At 43.1% G+C, this 27,087-nt stretch overlaps 1 protein-coding gene across 3 annotated transcripts in view; it reads right to left on the bottom strand.

Annotated features, from left to right (window-relative positions):
• LOC141192795 (cyclic nucleotide-binding domain-containing protein 2-like) overlaps positions 1 to 26,596 on the bottom strand; it is a 478,066-nt gene extending 451,470 nt beyond the window's left edge. Inside the window, exons 1-2 of one of the 3 annotated variants that reach the window (XM_073662059.1) lie at positions 26,328 to 26,596; positions 11,579 to 11,729 (exon numbers count right to left, since the gene is read on the bottom strand). In XM_073662059.1, coding sequence (XP_073518160.1) covers positions 11,579 to 11,649 — 71 coding nt within the window. In that variant the 5' untranslated portion in view covers positions 11,650 to 11,729; positions 26,328 to 26,596. The remainder of the gene's footprint in view (positions 1 to 11,578; positions 11,730 to 26,327) is intronic. The other 2 variants (XM_073662058.1, XM_073662056.1) reach the window with 2 other exon arrangements.
• Between the last annotated feature and the right edge of the window lie 491 nt (positions 26,597 to 27,087).

Raw genomic sequence — 27,087 nt, 5'->3', positions numbered from 1 at the left:
TGGTCAGATGAAATACTTTTTAAAGGCATTGTAGTTGGCTGTGTAAATCCAAAATAAATTCAGATTCTGACAAGTCCAAAATTTTGGGGAATTCGTATAAGTATTTATAATTAGTAACAAATCAATTTGCTCATCTCTGATAGCTACCATTTGAAGCATGATGAATGAAACACGTCAAGACAATTTTATTTTCCTATCATAAAAGAAGAATAGTGGAACCTGTTGAGCACAGTCCAAATATTAGATATTTTAGAAAAAAGTTCACTAATAAATGGAGCGATGTTACAAATGTGACATACTGACCCCTGCAATTTAGGCTGTGGATTAAAGTGAAAAGGGTTAAAAAACTTCAGTTGTATAACTGATATGTCCCATGTGGATGCCCTCTAGGGCTATGTGCATACCAAGTTTTTTTAAGGTGATCAAAAAACATGAGATTTTCAAAAAAAATGCTCAAAAAACTCAACAGCAAAACGGATTTCTCATAGAAATGAATTTAAAAAAGTTTTACAAAAGTTTATGAAGAAGTTTTTAAGGAGGATTTTGGAGAGGAACCGCTAAAAAAAAACTCCTCAAAAAACTCAGTTGGAACATATTCAATGGGTGTGCGTCTTTTTCTGCGTCCGTTTTCCAAGCTTCAGAAACCTTTCCTTTTATCTGGAGTTTTAATCCTGAAGCTCTTTTTTTCACTTGTTTTGGTTGTTCCTTGAGCATTTTTCTGGCATTTTCCAGTAGTTTTTTGAACTGTATTAAGCAATGAAGAAATCGTTAGCAATTTTTTGGGTGGAAAGAATAAAAAATGCACAAGAAAAAGCAGGGGCAGGTTCAGGGCAACTTTTTAACCTTCTCAGTGACTTGTATTTTAAGTATAGAACATCTTTCTAGTGGAAAAAAACCTGAAGAATGTATATGTTAGGTTGTTTTACCATGGAACGTGTTTATTTTTGCAGCACTCTCAGGCACAACAAAACAGCAGAAAAAAAAGATGCCGTGTGAACATACCCCAAGGATAATTTTTCTACACGGATTTATGCTTGTAAAATTCACTACATGTTTTCAGAAATCTCATCTCCACATGCTGGAAAAATCTACAGTGGTCAATTTTCATCATGGATTTTTAATGTCAATTCAAAGGGTAAAATGCGTGGCATGTCCTCAGCATTTCGGCAGTGGAAAGGTCCCATGTGGACATATCCAAAAACTCCTTCCTTACATTTACCAAAATATCCTGAGTGCACATATCTGTTGTTGTAATAAATGTCAGATCCCGTCTACATCACATTTTGCCTTTAAGAAACCCACATTGTTCGTCTCATCTGATCTACAGCTGTTTTTTTCAGTACAAAATGCCGTCTTGTTTGCCAAAAACTGCTCCAATTTTTATAATGGTTCCTTTCTTTTTTGAACTTAGTATCTATAGGAAAAAAAAATCTTTAGCTGTATTCAGATGTAAAAGTAGAAAGTTTTTCCTCTATACGACCTACTGTCTGCCAAATGACACTTTTATAAATCTCGGTAACGGTGTAAGAAATTTCTTCCCATATTACAATATTCACTGAATGAGCCCATTCCCCTTATTTGACTTGGCTCTTCTTCGTCCTGCGTCTCTTTCAGCAGAAGTTATAAAGTTTCCTTTTTTCCAGGACGTCGATTCTCTGTCATTCGGTGTCATTAGGCGCCGCTCCTGTCGACAGATTTTCCGCAAATTATTAAAATCTATATTTTATCCCCATCATCACTGTCTTCTTCTCCACAAATGAAAGAAAAATTGGACCGTTTTTCAACAGTGTGAAGGATCCGATTTTCATCAGTGTTTGGTCCGTGTGTCCAATTTTATCATCAGTGTTTCATCTGGGTTTTTTTTGGGTGTGGAAAAAAAAAGCTTCTATTACCCGTTAAACGGTAGTTTACAGACTGCACATGGATGACACACGGATGACTCACAGATGACTCATGGATGACACACGGATGACACATGGAAGGCACATAGATGATACACGGGCGACACATGTATAACACATGGACAGCACATGGATGATACACGTATGGCACACAGATGGCACACGGCTGATGCACCAACAACACATGGATGGCACACAAGTGACAGACAGATGGCACATGGATTATACACAGATGGCACGCAGATGACACACGGACGGCACATAGATGGTACACGGATGAAACACGGATTATACACAGATGGCACGCAGATGACACACGGACGGCACATAGATGGCACACGGATTAAACACGGATTATACACAGATGGCACGCAGATGACATATGGATGTCACACGGATGAAACACGAATGGCACATGGAAGGCACACGAATGACAGACGGACGGCACACAGGTGGCACATGGATTATACACAGATGACACACAGATGACACACGGCTGATACACCGACAACACATGGACGGCACACAGATGACAGACAAATGGCACATGGATTATACACAGATGGCACATAGATGGCACACGGATGATACATGAATGGCACATGGACGGCACACGAATGACAGACGGACGGCACACAGGTGGCGCATGGATTATACACAGATGACACACGGCTGATACACCGACAACACATGGACGGCACACAGATGACAGACAAATGGCACATGGATTATACACAGATGGCACATAGATGGCACACGGATGATACACGAATGGCACATGGACGGCACACGAATGACAGACAGACAGCGCACAGATGGCACATGGATGAAACATGGATGACACACATGGATGGCACACGAATGACAGACGGACAGCGCACAGATGGCACATGGATGAAACATGGATGACACACATGGATGGCACACGGAGGATATACTAATGACACATGGACTGCGAACAAATGACAGACGGATGGCACACGGATGACACATGGACGACACACGAATGACAGACGAACGGCACACAGATGGCACATGGATGAAACACGGATGATACACAGATGGCACACAGATGATATACTAATGACACATGGACTGCACCCAAATGACACACGGATGACACATGGATGGCACACAGATGACACATGGATAGCCCATGGATGATAAACCTATGACACATGGATGGCACACGTATGACAGACGGACGGCACATAGATGGCACATGGATGATACACAGATGACACACAGATGGCACACGGCTGATACATCAACAACACATGGACGGCACATGGAGGACAGACAGATGGTACATGGATTATACACAGATGGCACGCAGATGACACACAGACTGCACACAGATGACACATGGACAGCACATGGATGACACACGGATGATACACAAATGGCACATGGATAATACACCAACAACACATGGACGACACACGAATGACAGACGAATGGCACACAGATGGCACATGGATGAAACACAGATGGCACGAGGATGACACATGGATGATACACTAATGACACATGGACTGCACACAAATGCCAGACGGACGAAACACGGATGGCACATGGACGGCACACGGATGATACACAAATGACACACAGATGACACATGGATGGCACACGGTTGGCACCCACGTCTTGTCCATTTTGTTTACAGACTCCCCGTTTTAAATGGCTGAGTTTGATCTGAAAAACGGACACGCTCCGCTAAAGACAATTCATTTATTCAGGATTCTTTAAAATGACATATCCATTGGAGAAAAAAAAAAGGATGGACAAATAGTGCAACGCGTTTCAGACACAAGTCAGGCATCCTATGTCAAAACACTACATGTTATTTCAGACAAATCGTAATCTGCAAATAAACACGTCTATAATAACAGCCTCATAGATATGACGTGAAAAACACGGATTGAACACGTTTGTTAAAAGTGGACTTCTCAATGAGGCCATAGTCGATGCTTGGTCCTTGCCTTGGACTAGAGGTCCTCTTAGCTCTATAAGCCGGGAAGTCGAGCTTGGAAACCCTGGAGCGGTTAAGAGAAGTAACGAGTTCATACTTCGGGCGGCTTTGTTGGAAGTAGATAGTACAATAGTAGATCTAGGAAAAAAATGTAAGAGCAAAAACGCCAAAGGAGCGGCTTCAGGAAAAAGCTACCTGCTTTTTTACTGAAGCGAATTCGTGAGTGAAAACTTTGGTGGCATCGCATCTGGATTAAAGACATCGAGTGCACATATGCCAGAAAACAAAGGGTCATCATAAATTCATCCCCTTTAAGTCTTTTTCCCATATAACCATGGTAGGGTAAAATTACTATTTTTTACATCTACAGATGGGAAATAAAGGACGATGTAGCGCTCTATTTTTACTGTGCCCGACTGAAGTTATTTTTGTGCAGGAAAACTTTTTCTCTATTAATAGTAAACCAGGGTGAAATATGAGCCGTGATAGGTTCAAGCAAAACTCTGCTTTTCCGCTCCAGTCATTTTCTTATGTTCATATTTCTCTTTCTAACGTCTGACAGAAACACGGCGGCTGCTGAGAGTTATGTCTCCTCTGGAAATGGTTGTCTATTGACTGTCTGCTTGTTTTATGCCGCGTGCTGATACTTGTGAAGTCTAATTCAAAGAAAAGAAGAAACTGAAAGTGTGGATGATGAGGAAATCACAGCCATGGGAAGGAAACGTCGCCATTACCATAAACTAAGAACCGGCAGAGATGGACAGTGCGGTTTTAATGGCTGGTACACAAACCAGCTGCAGAATAGCAAAATCAATGGCTTAAAAGGGACCGTTCACTGGATTTTTTTTGTTTAAACTGAGTGCGTCCGCTAATTGGCGCGATTTCTCTGATTCTGGAACCATTTTTGTTTTTCTTCTGTGCTCTTCCGTTCCAAAGTTATACCCCTGGAAATAATCAAGCATATTCTCCCTTCAAGCAACTGAGCATACGTCACAAAACTTATGTGGGCGTTGGCTTTTTCATCCTCTAACAATGACCAATCAAAACACGGCCGCGCCCACAAAGAAGTTCTGTTGTACACACCCAGTTTCTTAAAGGGAAAATGTCCACGATTATTACCGAGGGGCATAACTTTGGAACGGAGGGGCACAGATGAAAAAAGAAAACTGTTCCAGTATCAGCAGAGCAGAGGAAATTGGAGGAGATACTAGGTTTTAGGCCACGGCCCCACTATCAATATTTGGGCAGTATTTTTTCTCAGGAGTGGGAGCCAAAACCAGGTGCGGAACACTAGGAGAAAAGGTATAATAGAAACAAGTCACCAATTCTGCATTTATCACCCATTCTTGGTTTTGGCTCCCACTCCTGAGAAAAAATACTGACCGAATACTGACCAAATACTGATAGTTGAGCCATGGCCTAAATTAAAAAATCCAATGACATTTTTCCTCTTTAAAATCAAATGTCACTCCTTATTTTTCCTGTTGACTCTACATATTTCTGAGATAAGTGGTGCAAGATGACTAGTTTTAACCCCTTAGCAATTGCCACCATACATGTGCGCTATATGGAGAGGGCTCTGGTGCTGAGTACACCTAATGCAGCACGGGTACCGACTGTAATACACAGTCAGCACCCAACAGTCACTAATGCAATTGGAGCTGGCTCAGATCGCGTCAGTTTAACCTCTTAAATGCCAGGTATAAAGCATGACACTACCACTTCTGATGGCCAAGCAAGACTGTGATGGCAGCTGGAAGCCTTCTTGAGGCCCCCATGTGTGGAAATGTAAGATCTCCTATAATATAAGGACTAGCCCATCTTGTGGCTTCATAGGAGATTGTGTATCCTGCAAGTATTGCAGAGGGTGGAAATTAAAAGATTGCAGTTTTAATGGGGACTAAATAAAAAATATATAACAGATTACCGTAAATCACCCTTCTTTTACCCAAGAATAAAAAAAAAAAATTGGTATTCCTGTATAATAGCCCAAACTAATAAAACATAATATTCATCAATAATGGTGACTGCAAAAATTGGAAAAAGGAATCAAAATATTAGAAGTGGTGGATTTTAGTTGCCGCAATTTGCCCCAAAAATGCAATAAAAAGTGATCAAAAGTTCCAAATTAGAAATTTCACATCTCAGAATTTTTTTTTTACAAATTTCCCAAATGTTTTTCACCACTTTAAAAAAAAAAATATTACACAAGTTTGGTATCACGTAATCATATTGATCAGGAGAATCGCGTTATAGGGTCTTTTTTATTGTACAATGATTGCCGTAAAAGTAAAACCCAAAATATCACTTGTGGTATTGTGTTTTATCACCATTTTTGTTCCACTTATATTTTTTTTTTACTATTTTTTTTAGCATATTATATGATACGGTGAATGATGTCATTCAAAACAACAGCTTGTCTTGTGAAAAACATGTCAATGGGAAAAATAAAAAGGCTTTATGGCTTTCTTGAAGAAGGGGAGGAAAGAACAAAAACGCAAGAAGTGAAAAAAATTGTCCGGTCCTTAAGGGGTAAAAAAACAAAACAAAAAAAACATAATTTCGTGATACTCTGTTGGGAGATATTTATACTCTATGTGCATAAATGTAGCCTCCAAGTGGTTGTGATGTTAATTACAGTTTGTTGAGGGTTTTGCTAGAATATTGAATATGTATAGTGAAAAATTAGAGTCCTTATAATTTGTGGATACGTCTGTCGTTTTGGAGGGTGCTGAGGATGCACCCATTCTGTTGTGCCTGAAAGGGCCATGGTTTAAAAAAAAAAATAAAAGAGCCATATTATCATTATCAAGTGGGGTTCTATCAGCACCAACAGACCTGGGACGAGCCATGGCAATCTGGGTATACATGCCCTAAAGTTGTCATGAGCCTGGGGTATATAGTGGGACCACTGTGATTGTCATCTGGGGCGTACTCCATAATTGCCAGGTCTCTCACAATATCTGGGAATTTTTTTGCAGAAAAAGTCAAGTCTCAAGTATTTTTAATCAAAATTATTTGCCAATTTGCATCATTTAGAAGCATTGGAGCTGAAGAGGTTAAAGGAGTTACAAACAGTAATTAGTTTATTAGGAGAAGGCCTAGCTTATAGGGGCAGGGTCACAATGAGCTGGTAGTGATCTGATTGTGCCAGTCATGAGCAATCAAGCATGGAAACCATATGCAAATCAGATTGGAAGTGCACTGTGAAGAAGCAGTGCAAGTGCATTGTCACAGTGACACGCCCCAGTGCACTTCCAACCTGATTTGCATATGGCTTCTATGGTAGATTTCTCATGACTGGCACATCGGATCTCTGCAAAAAAAATGAATCTTTTTTATTGGGGGATAATAATCCCCTACACAGCCATAATTCTTCTGCCATATGTAAAAACTGTCTAACAAGCTCCCTTTAAAGGGAAGCTATCAGCTTCCTCCAGCACCCCAAAAATTCTACCATGTATTTATTTCTCTCTTTACACCCTTCCCAACAAGCTCTTTTTGTTATTTCTTATCGCATTTGGCAAAAAACTATTTTATAGCTGTGGTGGCGCCAAACTAATTAGTGGGCGACTAGTCGTGGGGCCTTGTTTTCCCTTGGACTAATCTTCATATAAATCATGTTATCATGAGTAACATGATTTGCTAAAATGGCATCACCGCCAGCTCTTTGGAGATCTTTGCCTCCCTGACAATGCGCAGAGTGCACCCCGGGTTCATCGGCACACCGCGCAGGTCCAGGGAGGCAGCAGTGACACGGGACACATCAAGCCGTCCTTACCGGCTCTGCAAATCTTGCGGCTGTGTCCTGAATCACTTCTGCCTCCCTGGATATGTGCGTTGTGACGATGAAGCCGGGGTTTTGCACACTCGGATTACTGTGCATTGTCAGGGGGGCAGCGATGAAGCCGATTTTGCAAATAGTGTTACTCACATCCACAGATTAGTCTGTGGAAACACACTGCCCCCCACAACTAGCCTCCCACTAATTACCCTATCGCCACCGCACTTAAAAAATTGCTTTTTACCATATGCAAAAATCAATAAGACAGTAAAAAGGGGCTTAAGTCAGCAATAAATACAAGGTGGCGGTTTAGGGGACCGCAGGAAGCAGTCAGGTTCCTTTTAAGGCCTCGTTCAGACATGTTTTATTCACATATGCAACAAAAAAATGGTCCAATTTTTTTGATCTGTTTGTCCATTTTTACCGTCAGTGATTTTCATGTATGGATAAATAAATAAATGACAAAGCTTCTCCCATCCATTCAATGATAATCGCGGACAGCACACGGACGGCATCTATGATTTTCACGGACTCATAGACTTGTATTGAACCTTTTCATCAGCGCTGCCGGTAAAAAATGAACACACACAATTCATGATTTTTACACGGATACAGGGACTGCAAAACAACAAGAACATGCAAACAGCCCTATACACTATAATGGGTGTGAGTTGCCCATTCACTAACAGCAAGCTGGTGAACAAATTGCACAGAGTTATCTAATAAAATGAGAAAACCTTTTTTTTTTGCATAAATACTGGAAAATCCCTTTAAGGCTATGTTCACACATTGCGTTTTTTCAGCAAATTTTCAGCTACGTTTTACAGTACCAGCAAAGTCTATGAGATTCTAGAAATCTCATGCACACACATTGGTTTTTGTGTCATCAGTAGTTTGTGCGTTTTTTTGCAGAATAGAGCATGTCACTTCTTTCAGCATTTTTTCTGCGTTTTTCACCCATTGAAAGTAATGGGTAGTGGAAAAAATGCTGAAAAAATGCATAGTGTGAACATAGCTATCAGGTTTTGCTGCGTTTTTAGTGAAAATAAGCTATTAGAGCAGTATGTGAAGTTCATTTATTTTTGTGATTTTACCATCTTGTCTTGATCACTGAGATGGCAGTTTGCATTAGAACAGTTTAATTAAATTAGTGATGTGTAAACATGGCTGATCTAGGTGTCAGATTGAACAATAACTGTGGCCCAAGGAGGTGTGAAGTTGAAAAATACCTGAGCAACTCAATGGCAGACCATAGTGTGAAAGTAAATAGTGTCCTACAAACTCAATGCACTGCCAGTGTCTTGGGTAAACTATTCCTGAACAATTCACCTAACCCCCTCTGTTACATTTGTAATTCTGGTTAATATTGTTTCACATATGTCTTGCATTGGTGACCTGTGTTCATGCTTCTGTGGTGGAAGCAAAGCTAAACTTTGGGATCCTGAAAAACGCACCAAGAAATGCACTAAAACCTGTGCTTTTGACGCAGCTCCTTTCCTGTCAAGAGATCAGGTTCTGCTGCAGAAAAAAACGCTGAAAAAAACGCAATGTGGGAACATAGCCTAATATTTTCTCAGGCAGTCACATATTGAGTTTTTCTTTCTGCTATAACACAGGCCCTTAAAGGGATACATAAATGCTCATTGGTATTTGTCAATCTCCTCATCACCCTGCAATCAGCTCTTACATTACAGTGGATACCGATGGGAGTCATTGTTAATTTATATCAATCGTTGACCCCTGAGTAAACGCACTACCCCCCGCCCACGTTCTAAAGTCATGATATATGGGTTTTTATACAGACGCCACGTCTCAATTTCACCCACATCGCTGGTAATGCCTGTTGGGCGCAAAGGTGGAACCTATGACAAATGACAGGTCTGGTGTAATGTGAACCACATGTGCTGGAAGAAAATGTACAGAAGCTTCCAGCAACCAGAGCGAGTCGCACCGGCAGCGGCGAGATGGAAAAATGACATTGTACATATGTGATTTACAGAACTTGTGGGTCATCGCCTTCAGTTACTGAAAAAGAGTTAAGAGGGCTGGAAAAGTGCAAAACTAAAAGTGCAGTAAATACTGTACATCCTATATTAAAGGCCATGTGTCATTACCTGCTCTTTTTTCACCACATTTCTATGTAAAACGTTTTTTTTTTTTAATGTATGTACTCTTCATATCAATATATATATCAAAATATATATATATATACATATATATATATATATATATATATATATATATATATATATATTACTGTATATATTTATTTGTTTATTTATTTATTTACAAAGCTAAAAATATTGCAATTTAGTATTCTACTTCCTGTTGGGCTCATGAACATTAAGAGCAATAGACTGATTCAGATTGAATTGTACTGAAGTATTTTTTGCGCTTGCTCCAATCAGTGCAAACGTCGCTGGGAAGGAAGGAGGAGGAGGTGAGCTGTGACATCACCTATTGTGAATGGTGGTTCCTGTGTTATCTACTGTATATAGAGGTGTTATCAGTCATTGTACAGGAGGAGGAGGAGGTGAGCTGTGACATCACCTATTGTGAATGGTGGATCCTGTGTTATCTACTGTATATAGAGGTGTTATCAGTCATTGTACAGGAGGAGGAGGAGGAGGTGAGCTGTGACATCACCTATTGTGAATGGTGGTTCCTGTGTTATCTACTGTATATAGAGGTATTATCAGTCATTGTACAGGAGGAGGAGGTGAGCTGTGATATCACCTATTGTTAATGGTAGGTCCTGTGTTATCTACTGTATATAGAGGTGTTATCAGTCATTTTACAGGATGAGGAGGTGAGCTGTGACATTACCTATTGAGAATGGTGGATCCTGTATTATCTACTGTATATAGAGGTATTATCAGTCATTGTACAAAAGGGGAGAAGGTGAGCTGTGACATCACCTATTGTGAATGGTGAACCCTGTGTTAACACCTCTATATAGATAACACAGGGTTCACCATTCACAATAGGTGATGTCACAGCTCACCTCCTCCTGTACAATGACTGATAACACCTCTATATACAGTAGATAACACAAGATCCACCATTCACAATAGGTGATGTCACAGGTCACCTCCTCCTGCTGTACAATGACTGATAACACCTCTATATACAGCAGATATCAGTCATTGTACAGGACGAGGAGGTGAGCTGTGACATCACCTATTGTAAATGGTGGATCCTGTGTTATCTACTGTATATAGCGCTGTTATCAGTCATTGTACAGGAGGAGCAGGTGAGCTGTGACATCACCTATTGTGAATGGTGGATCCTGTGTTATCTACTGTATATAGAGGTGTTATCGGCCATTGTACAAGAGGGGAGGAGGTGAGCTGTGACATCACCTATTGTGAATAATGATTCCTTTCAGCATCTCAATGCGGGAGCTTGCATTAAACCTAGATGAAATAGGCAATGTCATTGCCATCAAACAGACTGGGACTGGCTCTACAGTGAGCATGGTGGTAATGGTTATTAAAGGTGTGGTCAAGGTGCCTAAAAAAAATAATGTTAAATGTAACATTCAGTCCCTTTCGCCATTTTGGTCATTGAGCAGTACCAAGAAAACAGTGGTCAATTATTTTGGGATGTTTAGAAGGTGGCCAAATATGGGCTGGGCTTCACAGGAGTATCAAGAAGGTGGTGACAGGAGCCTTCATTTGGCCCCTGTCTCTCATTGCAGACCATAAAACCGATGGCACACGCGGTGTATGGATCTTGCTCAGTATAGTGATGGAGCACATACACTGCACATGTATGACTTTGCTGACCAAAGGGTTAAAAAGAGGTTTCATGGGTGGGGCATTTATTCAGGGGTGGAGCCCGTTCTGAGATATGCTGGAAAGCTCTCTGATTTCTGTGCACGCCACTGAGCTTCTACGTATAAAATAATTTCCTTCATACCTTGTTTGCCGGGAGAGTTTCTGTTTTACATTCTTCGGGATCACTGGGCTGTAATAAATATTGGATCGCATTTAGAGCCGCGTCCATATCATCTTCATCATCGTCAATTCTTCTCTCATTGGTGTCAGTATGGTGTTCATTGGGTAGAGGGCTACAAAACAGAAAATGCATTAATCTTTTCTATGTTTACCGTTGTAGCCTACTGTACATTAAATATCCAAGCCCTTTTAAAGGGGATCTTTCACTTGATTTTTTTATTTAAATGGAGCATCTCCTCCAATTTCTGCTGATCCACTGATTCTGGAACAGTTTTTCTTTTTCTTCCATGTCCCTCCATTCCAAAGTTATACCCCCTGTAATAAAGAAGCAAATTGTCTCTTTCAGTAACTGGGTGTGCACCACAGAACTTCCCTGTGGGCGCGGCCTTGTTTTGATTGGCCAGCATCCGAGGAGAAAAGGAAATGCCCGCAGAAAAGTTCCCTTGCTTGAAGGGAAAACTTGTACCGTTATTACTATACTAAGGGGCATAACTTTGGAACAGAGGAGCACGGAAGAAAAATAAAAACTGTTCTAGAATCAGTGGAACAGCAGCAACTGGAGGAGGCGCACAATTTAAATTATAGAAACCCAGTGAAAGGTCCCCTTTAAGTCTTCTTTACAATTCGCATAAGAATTCGTAGTACCTGGTGCATTAGCCTGTTAATTTTTGTACTTCATATGATATCATTGCACACCCTTCACCCTGTACAGGAAGAAAATTGGTTCCTAGTACCTAAAAAGTGCAGATTATTGTTTGATAGGCTAGTTTGAGCTTAGCCTTAGGTCAGGTCCAGATGGCAGCATGGAATATCTTCCCAATCGAGGTGTGATAGGCAATGCATTCAGCACCGGATATTCGTCCTTATTGCTGACCGGTGTGCCGGAGCTGCCTTTACATTGCATGCATTTTATTGGTCCGTCAAAGAGATTAAACTAGCGCACGCTGAGATTTTTTCCAAGCAGACCCTCAACCCACGTGAAAAATTACCATATGCACTGAAACAGCAGAAAATATAATATATCTGTCTCAACACCATAACATAATGCAGACTCCAGCGCACAGTGATTTTCTTTCTATTATTCATCCACACACTTTAACCCCTTCATGACTGGCTTTTTTTTTGTGCTTTTCATTTTGTTCCGCTCCCCCTTACTTTTTTTTTTTTTCCTCCGACATAGCCGAACGATGGCTCGTTTTTGTTTTTTTTTATAGGACGAGTTGCAAAAAGTGTGGTAAAATGGCCAGAGTTTTGTTTTTTACACTGTACATTGTATGGGAAAAAATCATCTGGTAGCATAATTCTCCAGGGCAGTGCAATTAAAGTGACACCAAACCTGTAGAGTTTATTTTGATGTGTTTTTTTTTTTTTTTTTTCTTTAACTTTACTTTTTAGACTCCTTAGAGGACCGGAAACTGTGATCGTCTGATCGTTTGCTCTATACGCTGCATTATACAGACAAAATTACGTCCTCCTAGAAGGTCAAAGATGGCGACGGTGGAGACTTCAGCAGGACCTTGGCTGACATGATTAACTATATGCCACTGTCAGTGATTGACAGCAGTATGTAAATAGTTAAACAGCAGCAATCGGAGATCAGGGATGCAGCAAGATATAACTATCCAGTGTCGGACTGAAGTGGCAAAGGCCCACCAGAAACATTGACTTGGGGGGGGGCAATTGTTCAACTTCATGCAAATATTATATTTCCCTCTTTCACAAATTTACTTCTGCTTCTACATAAAAGTAAACTAGGTAGTTTGTAGAATGAATGATGAGATCCTGCTTTTGTCTGTACATGGTGAATTAAAAATTAATGTATTGGCAAACTTCTGCTCATGTTGCGGGGCTGCAGAGGGGCCCACCGGGGAATTCACCTGTTCTTCTGTGGGCCAGTCCAAGCTTGCAATTGTCCATGCTCCGCAGCACGCCCGTCACTGCACCCATAATATGGGAGTTTGAGGGATAAGTGCAAACAATACACAGCATAAAGGGTCCCCTCCCCCTTTAATTGAAAAAAAATATTAAATGGTTCACACTTCCTTCCTTATCCCCAGTCAGTAGTAGATTTCTTTTGTCCAGAAGACGTGAACCATTTGTAAAATAACTAAGAAGGGTGGAGAATCCATTGAATTCTTCATTTCATGCTTAAAGGGGTATTCCCATCCCATTTGCGTCAGTAAGACGCGAATACAATTTCAGTGAGTGCTGCCCGGGACAGGAGCAGAGGAGCTATAATCTGCTCCCTGCCCCTCCAGGAACTCTAGCAAGACACAGGTTACTTCCGGCCTGTGCCTTATTACGGACGGCACACGCAAGGGACATCGGCTGGCACGATGCTGTGACGTCATCGCGCCATCAAGCACCCACTGCTATCCAGGATAGAAGAAGAGACGGTGGACGGGGAGCCTGGATTAGGTGAGTATAAGTTGTTTTTTTTTTAATTCATATATTCCATTGCCAGGAAATCAGGTACTGGGGGGCATAAAATGAGGGGCTGTGCATGGGGGCATAAAATTAGGGGCTGTGCAGGGAAGCATGAAATGAGAGGCTTTGCGGGGGGCATGAAATGTGGGGTAGCACAGGGGGACTTGAAATGAGAGGCTGTGTAAGGAGCCATGAAACGAGGGGCTGTGCGGGTGGGCAATGAAATGAGGGGCTGTTGGGAGGGGTGGGTATAAAATGAGGGGCTATGCGGGGGACCATGAAATGAGGGGCTATGCGGAGGGACGGCAAATGAAGGGCTGTGCGGGGGACAGCAAAGTATATGAGGGCTGTGGTGAATATCATACTGTTTGTGGGTCATAATACTAAGGACCAGGGGACACTCATTATGGGTGAAAGAAAGGCAATTCCCGCAGATAAACAGGAAAGGGTTCTTTACAGTTAGAGCAGTCAGACTGTAGAATGCCGACCACAAGAAGTAGTAATGGCCGACACTATAACAGCTTTTAAAAAAGGGCTGGATGATTTCCTCAGTACACATAGCGTTGTGGGTTTTAGTTAATTTAGTGACAAAATGTACAATTGGTGGAGAAAGGATGAACTTGATGGACGGTGGTCTTTTTTCAACCTACGTAACTATGTGACTATAATGCTGTGTAGGGTGCTGTGGGGGCCTTCATAGTATACATGGGGGCTGTTTTGGACATCATGCTATTTATAGGGGGCTGTGGTGGACATCATACTCTATATGGGGGGCTGTGGTAATGACCATACTATATATTGGGGGCTTGTTGTGGATATCATACTGTATGGTCGGTTATGGTGACCATCATACTGTGTAGAGGGACAGTGTGAGGAGTGGCTACAATTTGAAGAAGGCAGTATGGTGGGCAATATTAGGTCATAGTGTGAAAAGGGGGTACAGAATGGATATGGACAGGAGACAGCGTGAAATGGGGGCAAAATACGGAGAGGAGTTAGCTGTAACGGCTGTGTCAGGTTGAACAGACAGTCCTTCTGGATCCGGCTGTAGAAGGTTGCTGTGCTTTGCCTTGCAGACACCTTCTTGATCCTTTCATCATCCCTCCCTCTCTAGGACCCAGCAGTGATCTCCACCTTCTGCTGCTGATTAACACACCCTTGCTGTATCTTTAAATACACTCAGTTTCTCCAGAGACTTACTGGTGATAGAGTAAATTTCTCTGTTCAGGTCTGAATTATAGTAGTCGGCTAGATTCTCCTTGGAGTTCCTTTGTGGATTGTAGTCATCATCTCTCTGGTGTCTCCTCAAAGCTAAATGTATCCCCTTGTATGTTTCCCTTGTTTGTCTTTAGCTGCAATGGAGCTGACTAGTGCTCACCCCTTCCCCTCCCTACCCAGGGTCTAGCTCTACGGTCAGCCAGGGCTAAGGTATCCTGCTCGGCGATAGGTGAGGAACCTATTTAAGAACGATAGGGGAGTCAGAGATTTGTTAGATCTGCTTAGAGGTCTCCACTCCCCCTTTCCCTAGTTGCTGGGCTTTTCCCCTTTTCCCATTATCGTACGCTGGGTTCTTCCCATACCTAGCATGACATTAGCATGGCAGGGGGACAGTGTGGAGATTTAGAAAGTGTAATGGAAAATTAGAGAGGGAGAGGGGACACCAATGGTATCGGCCGTGGTTCATAAGAGCGGATGGTGTGGCAGTTATAACTGATAATAGTAGACAATGTGGAGGTCATATACCATAGGAGGCTTATTTAGGGTACAGTATTCGCAGATATTTTTATACAGAGGGCATTTTAATAACACTCTTATTTTAAGGGCACTGTGTGGGGATGTGCTGCAATAGACCAGAGAAGAGGCCGGTCTGCAGATACCAGCTGTGCATGTGAAAAGTCATCATGGCATCTAGAAAAAATGGAGATGAAAAGAAAGCCGATTCCAGAGAAGATGCCACCTATAAAGTACCTGGATGTAAATGTTTATTTGTGATACTTACTAGGTCTCATCAGTACTTTGGTTCCTGTATGGTCCGCAGTCTGATGATAGCTGTTAATAAAAACTCCCATTATCTTCTTACCATTGTTAAGGACATACTGAGAGTGGTAGGGTTGTAGTTTCATGTGATACAATTCTTAATGGGGCTGACTTAACATTACAATTGATTGTATTCAAGAACTTTTGGTTCTGGTCATGTATTCATGTACTGGTTCTCATGATGTATTAATTTACCGATGGTGGTTCTGATGTCGTATTCATGTACAGATGGTGGGTCTGTTGATGTATTCATGTACTGATGGTAGTTCTAGTGATGCACTAATGTACTAATGATGGTTCTGGTGACGTATTCATTTACTGATGGTGGTTCTGGTGACTTATTTATTAACAAAAGTTGTTGCTGGTACCATATTCATGTACTATTGATGACTCTGGTACTCTAATTATGTACTGATGATGATTTTGTTTTCATATTCATGTACTGATGATGGTTGTGGTGATGAATATATCACCAGAATCATCATGACTACATGAATACAGCACCAGAACAACCATCACTACATGAACATGTCACCAGAACCACCATCACCAAAAGCACATCAACAGAACCAATAGCAGTTTTTTGCAAGCTGCATTTGTCGCATGTTGGACACAAAAAACATCAGACCTATCCCTTTATCTATAATGGGGGTCTGTTTATTTTCCATTAGGGTATCTGCTAAATGCTGGACATCTTAATTGAAACAAAACAGCCCCCATTATTGTTAAGCTATATTAGTTTCCATGACTATCCTTGGACTTGACATTTAAAATATAGGACGTCGGGAATGAATATCGATATTTCTTTCCCTATATTGTGTAAATGGTCTGCAAAAAAAAATGATTGATTCTGTGTCTAACTTTTTAAATTCTCTGTTAAGTGACATCCCTAAAGTACGCCACGTTTTTACTTTTGATGACATTTTTTTGTGAAAATGGTAACAATTTTAGTGGAAGTGTTCATCAGAGCTTGTTACCTAAAAAATCGGAGGGAGAGGGGGAGGTGTATTAGGGGTGCTGCTACCTTAGTCTCTGACCCATGCCTTTGCTTTGCGGTGTGGGGAGGGCATTATTGGCTTCATCTGCCTAAGGCACCAAAATACCTTGTCCTGGTCCTGATTATGATACCGTCTGTGGAAAAGCAGAGTGACGACCCGCATGGTGCAACTACAGCTCTCATAGGGGTTGTCACCCAGCATTCTGATGTCACCCAGCTTTCCTATTCGTTTTTAATAACTTTGCAGAGGTCAGACTTTGCTTTTTTTTGTCTTATGTCTTATTTTTATAATTATGTGGAGCTTTATATATTATATTATGATGCTACGTTATAGGTGTCGTACTCTTTGTGTGGAGTTCCTCTTGATATTACAGTCCTGGGTTATTTGTGCTCTTGTGATCTCCTAATTCTCCAATCAGTGTAATAAATCCTGTTCCATGAGGCCGGGAGAGAAATGAGGGCTCCGACTTTAGCGGGAGATTAGTGTTGCCGCTGTAACACACCAAACCTCCAGGAATATATAAATGTAAAGTGGACACCGAATTATTTGCATTTAAATCAAAATCCAATTTCTCAGTCTGTGGTGAGCGCCGTATATCAGTGTGATCAGAACCGCCAGCACCAACTCTGCAAAGCGGAGCAGTAAGCGCAGGATAATGGGGGAAGAGCAGGACTGCAATCATAGACTACAATAATGCCGTAATATATGTATCCAAACAGTCACTGAATAATATTATTAGGTGTGTATGATGAGGTTCTGCAGCAGCTGAGGTGTGCATTATGAGGTTCTGCAGCAGCTGAGGTGTGTATGATGAGGTTCTGCAGCAGCTGAGGTGGATGATGAGGTTCTGCAGCAGCTGAGGTGAGCAGCTGAAGTGTATTATGAGGTTCTGCTGCAACTGGTTTTTTTTATGAGGTTCCGCAGCAGCTGAGGTGTATTATGAGGTTCTGCTGCGGCTGTGGTATATTATGAGGTTCTGCAGCAGATGAGGTGTATTATAAGGTTCTGCAGCAGCTGAGGTGTGTTATAAGGTTCTGAAGCAGCTGAGGTGAGCAGCTGAGGTGTATTATGAGGATCTGCAGCAGCTGAGATGTATTATGGGGTTCTGCAGCAGCTGAGGAGTATTATGAGGTTCTGCAGCAGCTGAGATGTGTATTAGGATGTTCTGCAGCAGCTGAGGTGTATTATGAGGATCTGCAGCAGCTGAGGTGTATTATGAGGATCTGCAGCAGCTGAGGTGTGTTAAGAGGTTCTGCAGCAGCTGAGGTGTATTATGAGGATCTGCAACAGCTGAAGTGTATTATGGGGTTCTGCAGCAGCTGAGGTGTATTATGAGGTTCTGCAGCAGCTGATGTGTATTATGATGTTCTGCAGCAGCTGAGGTGTATTATGAGGTTCTGCAGCAGCTGAGATGTGTATTATGAGGTTCTGCAGCAGCTGAGGTGTATTATGATGTTCAGCAGCAGCTGAGGTTTATTATGATGTTCTGCAGCAGTTGAGGTGTATTATGGGGTTCAGCAGCAGTTGAGGTGTATTATGAGGTTCTGCAGCAGCTGAGATGTGTATTATGAGTTTCTGCAGCAGCTGAGATGTGTATTATGAGGTTCTGCAGCAGCTGAGGTTTATTATGATGTTCTGCAGCAGTTGAGGTGTATTATGGGGTTCAGCTGCAGTTGAGGTGTATTATGGGGTTCAGCAGCAGTTGAGGTGTATTATGAGGTTCTGCAGCAGCTGAGGTGTATTATGAGGTTCTGCAGCAGCTGAGGTGTATTATGGGGTTCAGCAGCAGCTGAGGTGTATTATGAGGTTCTGCAGCAGTTGAGGTGTATTATGGGGTTCAGCAGCAGTTGAGGTGTATTATGAGGTTCTGCAGCAGCTGAGGTGTATTATGAGGTTCTGCAGCAGCTGAGGTGTATTATGGGGTTCAGCAGCAGTTGAGCTGCGTATTATCTTCCGTAAGATCAATCCTGAGTTATTTTATACCCCCATAGGAGGGGGCAGACATGTTTGGATATTACTATCTCCCACCATAGAAGAGTCTGGGGAACCTCTACACTCAGCATCTTGATAGTAGCATCAGATCACAATATTTGTTCTTGTCTCGCCGCTTCCACTCAGCCATCATATATTGTATCAGCATTTTCCAGTTGATTTGAAAGAGAAGCAGAAATATTTCTATTTTTTTTATCCAAGCGAAAAGCAATAAAACCACCACAAAAAATCAAGTCACTCGCAGCTGTCTGTTATTTTTTTCCCGTACACATTTTGCTTGTGCTGAGGTCATAACATCCTTCCAAACACCCCAGAATGAGCAAACTATCCACCATGTTCATTTATAACCTGCCACAGTTCTGTGTACAGCTGAGATTGGTAGAAATACACTGCCATCTAATGGCCGGAAAGGTAATGACACTATAAACCGACAAGGATGGATCTGCTATTATCATATAGGGTGATAAAGAGGAATGGAAACTAAAACCTTCGCTTTTGGTGATATATCGACCCTCTAATAACAGTAAGATCAGACTACTTAGTGTATTCCTCTCATTGTGATTAGCTAGCTGTCTGCAAAGCAATGACATTTCAATGGCCAAGTGACAAAAAGTTAGCCCATGAGAAACAAAAAGATTGTCCAGGATTTTAGGAAAGTTGGCTCAAAGCAGGCAATGTGATTAAAAAAATACCCACAACTCACCTTTTAAATGGTCCATCATTCCGGTGTTCCGGTACTCCAGTGCCATGACCCAAGTCAACAGTATCATATCACTCTCCTGAGCTGCCTAGCCCAGTTCAAGCTGCAGGCTACTGCCTTGGAATACAGATAGCTGGTTTCCTGGGAGAAGTTCCTCAGCTTTTGTATCGGAACCTTCTGACAAACACAACTCTGTTACTCTCTGGTTCTAGAACTGTTACATCAAAACCTGCTGAACAACTCTACTGTTCTGTGGTTTCAGCACAGCTACATGAACCTGGCTATACAACTTTGCTACTCCATGGTTCCAGCACTCCTACATTTTGGAATGGTCTTGCTACTTTATATATCCAGCTCTGCAGCACCAGCCATTGTTAACCCAACTCTACTGCACTAGTCTTTGCAGATCCAGCTCTGCTACCTCACTCCTCACTGATCCAGGTCTGCTACATCACTCCACACTTATCCAGTTTTGATACATCGGTTCAGCATCTCCTCTACAGTGACTTTTCCATTCCGCTGCATCAGTGCAACCTGTTTTCTTCTGCACTTGAACTGCTCATTAACAATGTACCATCACGTGAGATAAGTCCACATGGAACTACAGGTTTTAGTGCGGAAAATGGGATGTGTATTACAGTACCCTCAAAGTAGATGCAATTTTATGAAAATCTCATCCACTGAGAAAATCCACAGTGGAAATTGACCTTCCATGTGGACTTGAAATTTGCATCATATCTGTGGATTTTACCATGGATTTCATTCTTGGCAAAGGGATATACTCTCCACATATGCACCATCCCCCTGCTTCTGCCTCAAAGAGCCATGACTGACAGCTTGAGTCCACAGTGCAGAAGCAACAAGCGACTGAAGGGGACAGGAGTCAAGAAATTACACCTGTACATGCTCGGTAACAGAAATCAATATCCAGAAAACCAATAGATGTAGTGATTAGCAATGGATACCATAAGCTAAAAGATACTGTCACACGCTTTCTAGCGCTAAGTATCTGAGGTCTATTCTAGATGCCGCTGTAAGTTTAACTGTGTTATTTCCCCTACTACTGCATGAGTTAATGCCAGTTCTATTGCCATGTCCTGGTGGATGTGAGTTAATGTGTGAGTCTCCTCCTCCTAGCCTTTAAGTAGCCTCTCCTTCCACCAGGTGGTGCTGCTGATAGAGTTTTACTCTCTACCTGGAAGCCGTTCTGTGCTGACCTGTTCATTTGTGCCGCTGAAGTTCTGTCCTTTGAAGTTGCTGTACCTTTTTCAGTGGAGGGAGGTGAGGGGGATTAGCACAGGGCTTGTGGAGGAGTTAGGGCTTAGGGTGGAGACTCGAACCTTCTCACCATCAGAGATACCTTCGGGGTCAGGGCTATTCAGGGTTCCCAGTCTAGGGACAGACTAGTTTTCCCTACTCACCCTGCCCGTATCTGCCATTTCCTCACCAGCATTCCCCCTACACCGTGACATTATCAGCAGCCTTACCATTTTTCTTGAGTCACTATGTCTCAGACTGCTTCAGCTGATGCATTTTCCCGCCTGATGCAGACCATCTCTGATTAGGTAGTTGGTCTGCGAACTCAGGTAGTGCAACAGCTGCAGCAAGTTGTGGGTTACCTCATGCTCAGGCCGTGCCAGAACCCAAGGTCTCTCTTCCAGATAGGTTTTCTGGGGGAAGAGACAAACTTTTTGTTTTCCGTGAAGTCTGTAAGCTTTATTTCAGGCTCCGGCCACGTTCATCTGGAAGTGAGGAACCTGATAGGGTGACCTTTGCCGAGTCTAATCTCCATAAACTCAAGCAGGGAACACGGGCAGTGGAGGAGTACTGCTCGGAGTTTCGGAGATGGGCGACTGACACCCAGTGGAACAACCCAGCCCTCAGGAGTCAGTTCAGCTTGTGTTTGTCAGCTAGACTGCAAGACACTCTGGTTCAGTACACTGCACCTGAGTCATTGGAGGCTGCGATGTCCCTAGCCATACGGGTTGACAGACGCCTGAGGGAGAGACCGAGACCTACTTTGTCTCCTGTTCCTATCCCTGCTGAGGAGACTATACCCAATGAACCCATGCAGTTGGGGGTAGTAGGTTCTCGTGTTAAACCTCCTGTGGCTACTGTTCCTCAAGTGGGTGGAGCTTGTTCTTTCTGTGGAAAATCTGACCATTTTATTAAGGTTTGTCCACTTCGCTCCAAGACAACCACACAGTCTCAGAAGCAGCCTACCTCAGGTCGTTCGGGAGGAGACGACCAGAAGGTTTTTATTTCCTTCCTCGCTAGGTCTCCGTTCACACTATTTGCCGAGGTTGTGGTAGGTGGTAAAACCGAGACTGTACCAGTACTGGTCAATAGCAGAGCGGGTGTCAATTTGATGGATTCTCGTTTTACTCGGGTTCATGGTCTCGCCAGCAGTGCTTTAGTGAGACCCATTCCCATCACTTCGATCGACTCAGTTCCTCTCAGCCAGAAGGTCCTCTCCCAAGTGGTGCGTAATGTGAACCTGAGCATAGGAACTCTCCACCAGGAGCTCCTGTCCTGTCACCTCTTGGAGAACCTGACCACTCCCATTGTATTGGGCCATCCCTGGCTGGAGAAACACAACCCGGTGGTTGACTGGAGGGCCAGAAAATTTGTAAGTTGGGGGGCTTTCTGTGTGAGTAATTGCCTAGTTACAACTATTTCTACTGTACTGGTTGCACCAACTCCTACTCTACTACCAGAAGTGATTGGGAGTGAGCCTGGAAAAGGGGGTGGAGTCCGGACTGCACCTCAGATTAATGGTGGGTCTAGGCGTCGTTCCAGGAGGAGGGGCCGGGGAGGGACAGAGCTTCCTACTGTGCTCTCCAGGGGAGGGAGAACTGGGCCCCGGGGGACATTGCTGCTGTTTTCCATTCTGAATGTGTGCCCTATGACTGTAACCGCAGATGTGGAAATAAACATGCAGGTCCAGACCTGAGAGTGAACGAGTATGTGTTGGTGTTGTTCAAGCACGTCAGGGGGAGGCGTGCTGCTGGGGGTCCTAGCTCCAGGGTTATTAGTCCATTTAGGATATCGGCCATTTATAACCCTGTGTTATACCAACTCGAACTACCCCCAGTGTTGGAAACCCGTAACGTTTTTCATATCTCGTCACTCAGGAAATGTGGACATTTTCCGGACGTGTCCGGTTTTGAGTCCTGAGGCCTCTCTTAAAAGAGGGGGGTACTGTCACGCGCTGTCTAGCGCTAAGTATCTGAGGTCTATTCTAGATGCCGCTGTAAGTTTAACTGTGTTATTTCCTCTAGTACTGCATGAGTTAATGCCAGTTCTATTGCCGTGTCCTGGTGGATGTGAGTTAATGTGTGAGTCTCCTCCTCCTAGCCTTTAAGTAGCCTCTCCTTCTACCAGGTGGTGCTGCTGATAGAGTTTCACTCTCTACCTGGAAGCCGTTCTGTGCTGACCTGTTCATTTGTGCCGCTGATGTCCTGTCCTTTGAAGTTGCTGTACCCTCTTTAGTGGAGAGAGGTGAGGGGGGTTAGCACAGGGCTTGTGGAGGAGTTAGGGCTTAGGGTGGAGACCCGAACCTTCTCACCATCAGAGATACCTTTGGAGTCAGGGCTATTCAGGGTTCCCAGTCTAGGGGCAGACTAGTTTTCCCTACTCACCCTGCCCGTATCTGCCATTTCCTCACCAGCATTACCCCTACACCTTGACAGATGTGGCAGATACATGGGGAGGAGGTGATGAAAGGATTCTGCTGATAATATGTGTTGCAAATCTGGACCATACGTAGCAATATTGTTCAATGAGGTTTCAAGTTAGCCAGAGCTGAAGAAAGAGCATTGTACAGAAGAAATACTGTAACCTGAGGATGATGTAACCTGAGGAAGCACTGGACTGTTTTTTTTTTGCAATCTACATTCACCCAACCACTAATGGGAAATCCTCTTACCCCTCTATAGAGGATGATCACCAAGAAACACTTTTTTTAAACTTATTTACAATCATCTTTATATATTTAAAGGGCCAAAATATTGTGTATCACTTTGTGGCGCCCTGCTGCGCATTGGTGCCACAGAACCCAGAAGGGTGCATGGATGGACTTCTCCACAAGAGGCCCTCACACATTCACATACCTCCACCCTACCACCTCAGACCAGCAGAGAGAGCCCGTTAGGGACATATATAGGGAGGGTGGAGCTAGGCAGCTCAGTAAGTTCTCAGTCAGTGTTCAGAGACAGAGAGGAACACAGCTCAGAGTTGAGCTGAGAGCGTGCTGATGCTCAGAGAGCTGCAAGAGGCAGCACGCTGGAACCACCGGAACCCCTGGAGGACTACAGGTCCCAGGTTCACCAAACGCTGACTACAGTACCAGGGCTAGGAGTCACGGAGGTCCCAGCGTCCAGGGGGAGTGATCTCCAAAGAGAAGGCCCTACCACCAGGTCAGCAGGTGCAAAGAGAGACAGTAACCAAGCTAGGCCTAGCTCCAGGCAGGTCAGAAGCTTAGAGAATAAAGCAACGGATCAGGAGGCCCTATACCCGCTCACTGGGGAGAGTCCAAAAGTGCGCCCTTCACCTGGAGTACCCTGGACCGTGCCTGCAACATCACCAGTAAAGGTACTGAAGCTTACCCCCGTGTGAGTGTCCGTCTTTCCTCCAGGACCGTCCTGCCGTCTCTCCCTTGCACCACCATCCATTACACCCCACGCTGCCGTGGACCTAGATCTACCTGTGGAGAGGCACACTATCCCTGCTGCCGTAACACCAGATCCAGAGGACTGCTCCGCAGCGGCGGCACCCCTTAGCAGCATTCCACAGGTGGCGTCACGAACTTTCCCAAATCCCCTATAAACTATTCCCCCTTTTACTGACCGCCCTGGGTCACGGACCGGGCCAGCTACCGTGATATCCCCCCGCGACCAGAGGCCCAGCTGCCGAGTACCCCACGGCCCAGGGGGCGCATCAACTTTACAACTGAGGAGGTAACAAACAGGAATAATGACAATTCATCAATAGAGTGAAAGGCCCCTGCCCAGAGGAGTTTATAGTATATAGAAGTATAAATCTATATAAAGGTTTGATGTACTTTGTGTAAAATATACCCCAGAGCTGCACTCACTATTCTGCTTGTGCAGTCACTGTGTACATACATTACATTACTGATCCTGAGTTACATCCTGTATTATACCCCAGAGCTGCACTCACTATTCTGCTGGTGCAGTCACTGTGTACATACATTACATTACTGATCCTGTACTGATCCTGAGTTACATCCTAAATTATACTCCAGAGCTGCACTCACTATTCTGCTGGTGCAGTCACTATGTACATGCATTACATTACTTATCCTGTACTGATCCTGCGTTACCTCCTGTATTATACCCCAGAGCTGCACTCACTATTCTGCTTGTGCAGTCACTGTGTACATACATTACATTACTGATCCTGTACTGATCCTGAGTTACATTCTGTATTATACCCCAGAGCTGCACTCACTTTTCTGGTGGTGCAGTCACTGTGTACATAAATTACATTACTGATCCTGTACTGATCCTGAGTTACATTCTGTATTATACTCCAGAGCTGCACTCACTATTCTGCTGGTGCAGTCACTATGTACATGCATTACATTACTTATCCTGTACTGATCCTGAGTTACATCCTGTATTATACTCCAGAGCTGCACTCACTGTTCTGCTTGTGCAGTCACTGTGTACATACTTTACATTGCTTAAATGAAATGAGTGCTCCCGGGATTTGAAAGTTATTCCCTATCCAGTGGTCAGGCCGCCAGTGATCCTGAATATGGGACTATTGGAAATAGCTGAGCAGTGTTCTTAGCTTACCCTGGCAGTCTTGTAGACGATGGAGGAAAAGACCCTCTGTTTCATTCCAGACGAGGTTCTATTTTTGGAATCCAGAGCCCCATTCCCAGAATCTCAGGTGGTACCAGTGCTAAGACCCCCAGAGATAAATAAGTTATTCTCTATCCTACTAATAAAAAACTAGAGTCCACCTTCAGTGTCAAAGTAAAGCAATGCCTGGTTGAGCAATTTTGCTCCTACATTTTAGTGAACAGTGGGAGTCTCAGCCACCCTTTCCCACATTAATAAAAACTTTCAAAATGTATCTATCAAATGTCAAAAGGATTTTTTTGTAATGACAGTTACACTTTAAGCCACTGATGCGCTAAACTGAATAAGCTAAAGATTGATAAGATAATGACAGACATTAGATAAACGGCGGTGAAATCCGGACCGTTCAGTTACCCTTTAACAGCCACCATTGGGTAAAATCAAGGATTCGACTTGCCCAAAACTTTGTTGCAGAGGACATGTATACTCCGCCAATCAAAATCAAGCCAAGAGCTGTGAAGACATAGTCCAAATCTCATCTTTAGGAATCTTCTACAAGTACTTCCATCCATTTTGCTCGTTACATATGGTAAATGGTCTTAATATTGATGGCCAAGAGTGGACAACCCTTTTCGACTTTCCAGCTCTTTGCATAGATCTATATTCACCGTGCACTTGACTTATATCCGCTTGACGCCCCAACCTGGCACTTTAGGTTGTACTTACTTGTCAGGGTGAAGTGGGACCTCAGCGGTCATCTCTTTGTCCATACCTTCTCCACTCTGTTAGAAGCAACAATGCCAAGCTGGATCCAGGAGGCCCTTGTCTAATATAGTCATGTTCCCTGCAGTATAATGTTTCCATCTGATTTTTATCCAAGGTATTACAAGCACTTCAGCTAAGTGGTAAACAATGTTATCGGAGATTATGTACTGGGAGGGTCATGTTTCACCGCCAAGTGATAGAACGAAATGTTGATTGTTGACTTTTGCAAAACTGAAGCTTGCAGTTGCCATGTTTCTGTTTGTACAGAAATAGTACACTGGTTTAAAAGGATTTACTCTATTAAACATAAAAGCACCTCCAAATTAAGGATAAATAATGCGTTGGGGATGAATGGAAGGAAGAGAGGTTGAGTCAGTAACTCACATGTCTCCATGACTGATGGTCAACAGGGCGAAGAAAAATGAAGGCTGTGTTCTGCTAAACATAGAACTGATTGTTCCAAGGCAAACATTAAGTGTAGAACATATTCTCATTGTACGGGGTGCCGAGATGATGAATTATTTCACTTTATTTGATTAATTGCATTAACAAAAAACTTCTAGTTATCTTCTGTACAGCAATTTCAGCAAGATTTTTGTAGGATCAACCAATAATTTGGCCCCACATGTCACCTCTAGGAGGCTTTTTATGGAGGATAACATGGAGACCATGAACTTCACATGTATCCTATATTTGTTGCTTGCTTCTTTTAAGGACTCCA

The sequence above is a fragment of the Phyllobates terribilis genome, unplaced genomic scaffold, assembly GCF_046119375.1.
Source record: "Phyllobates terribilis strain yellow unplaced genomic scaffold, ASM4611937v1 Scaffold_2__4_contigs__length_985480577, whole genome shotgun sequence".
NCBI lineage: Eukaryota > Metazoa > Chordata > Amphibia > Anura > Dendrobatidae > Phyllobates > Phyllobates terribilis.
This window is presented reverse-complemented; position numbering and strand designations above follow the sequence as displayed.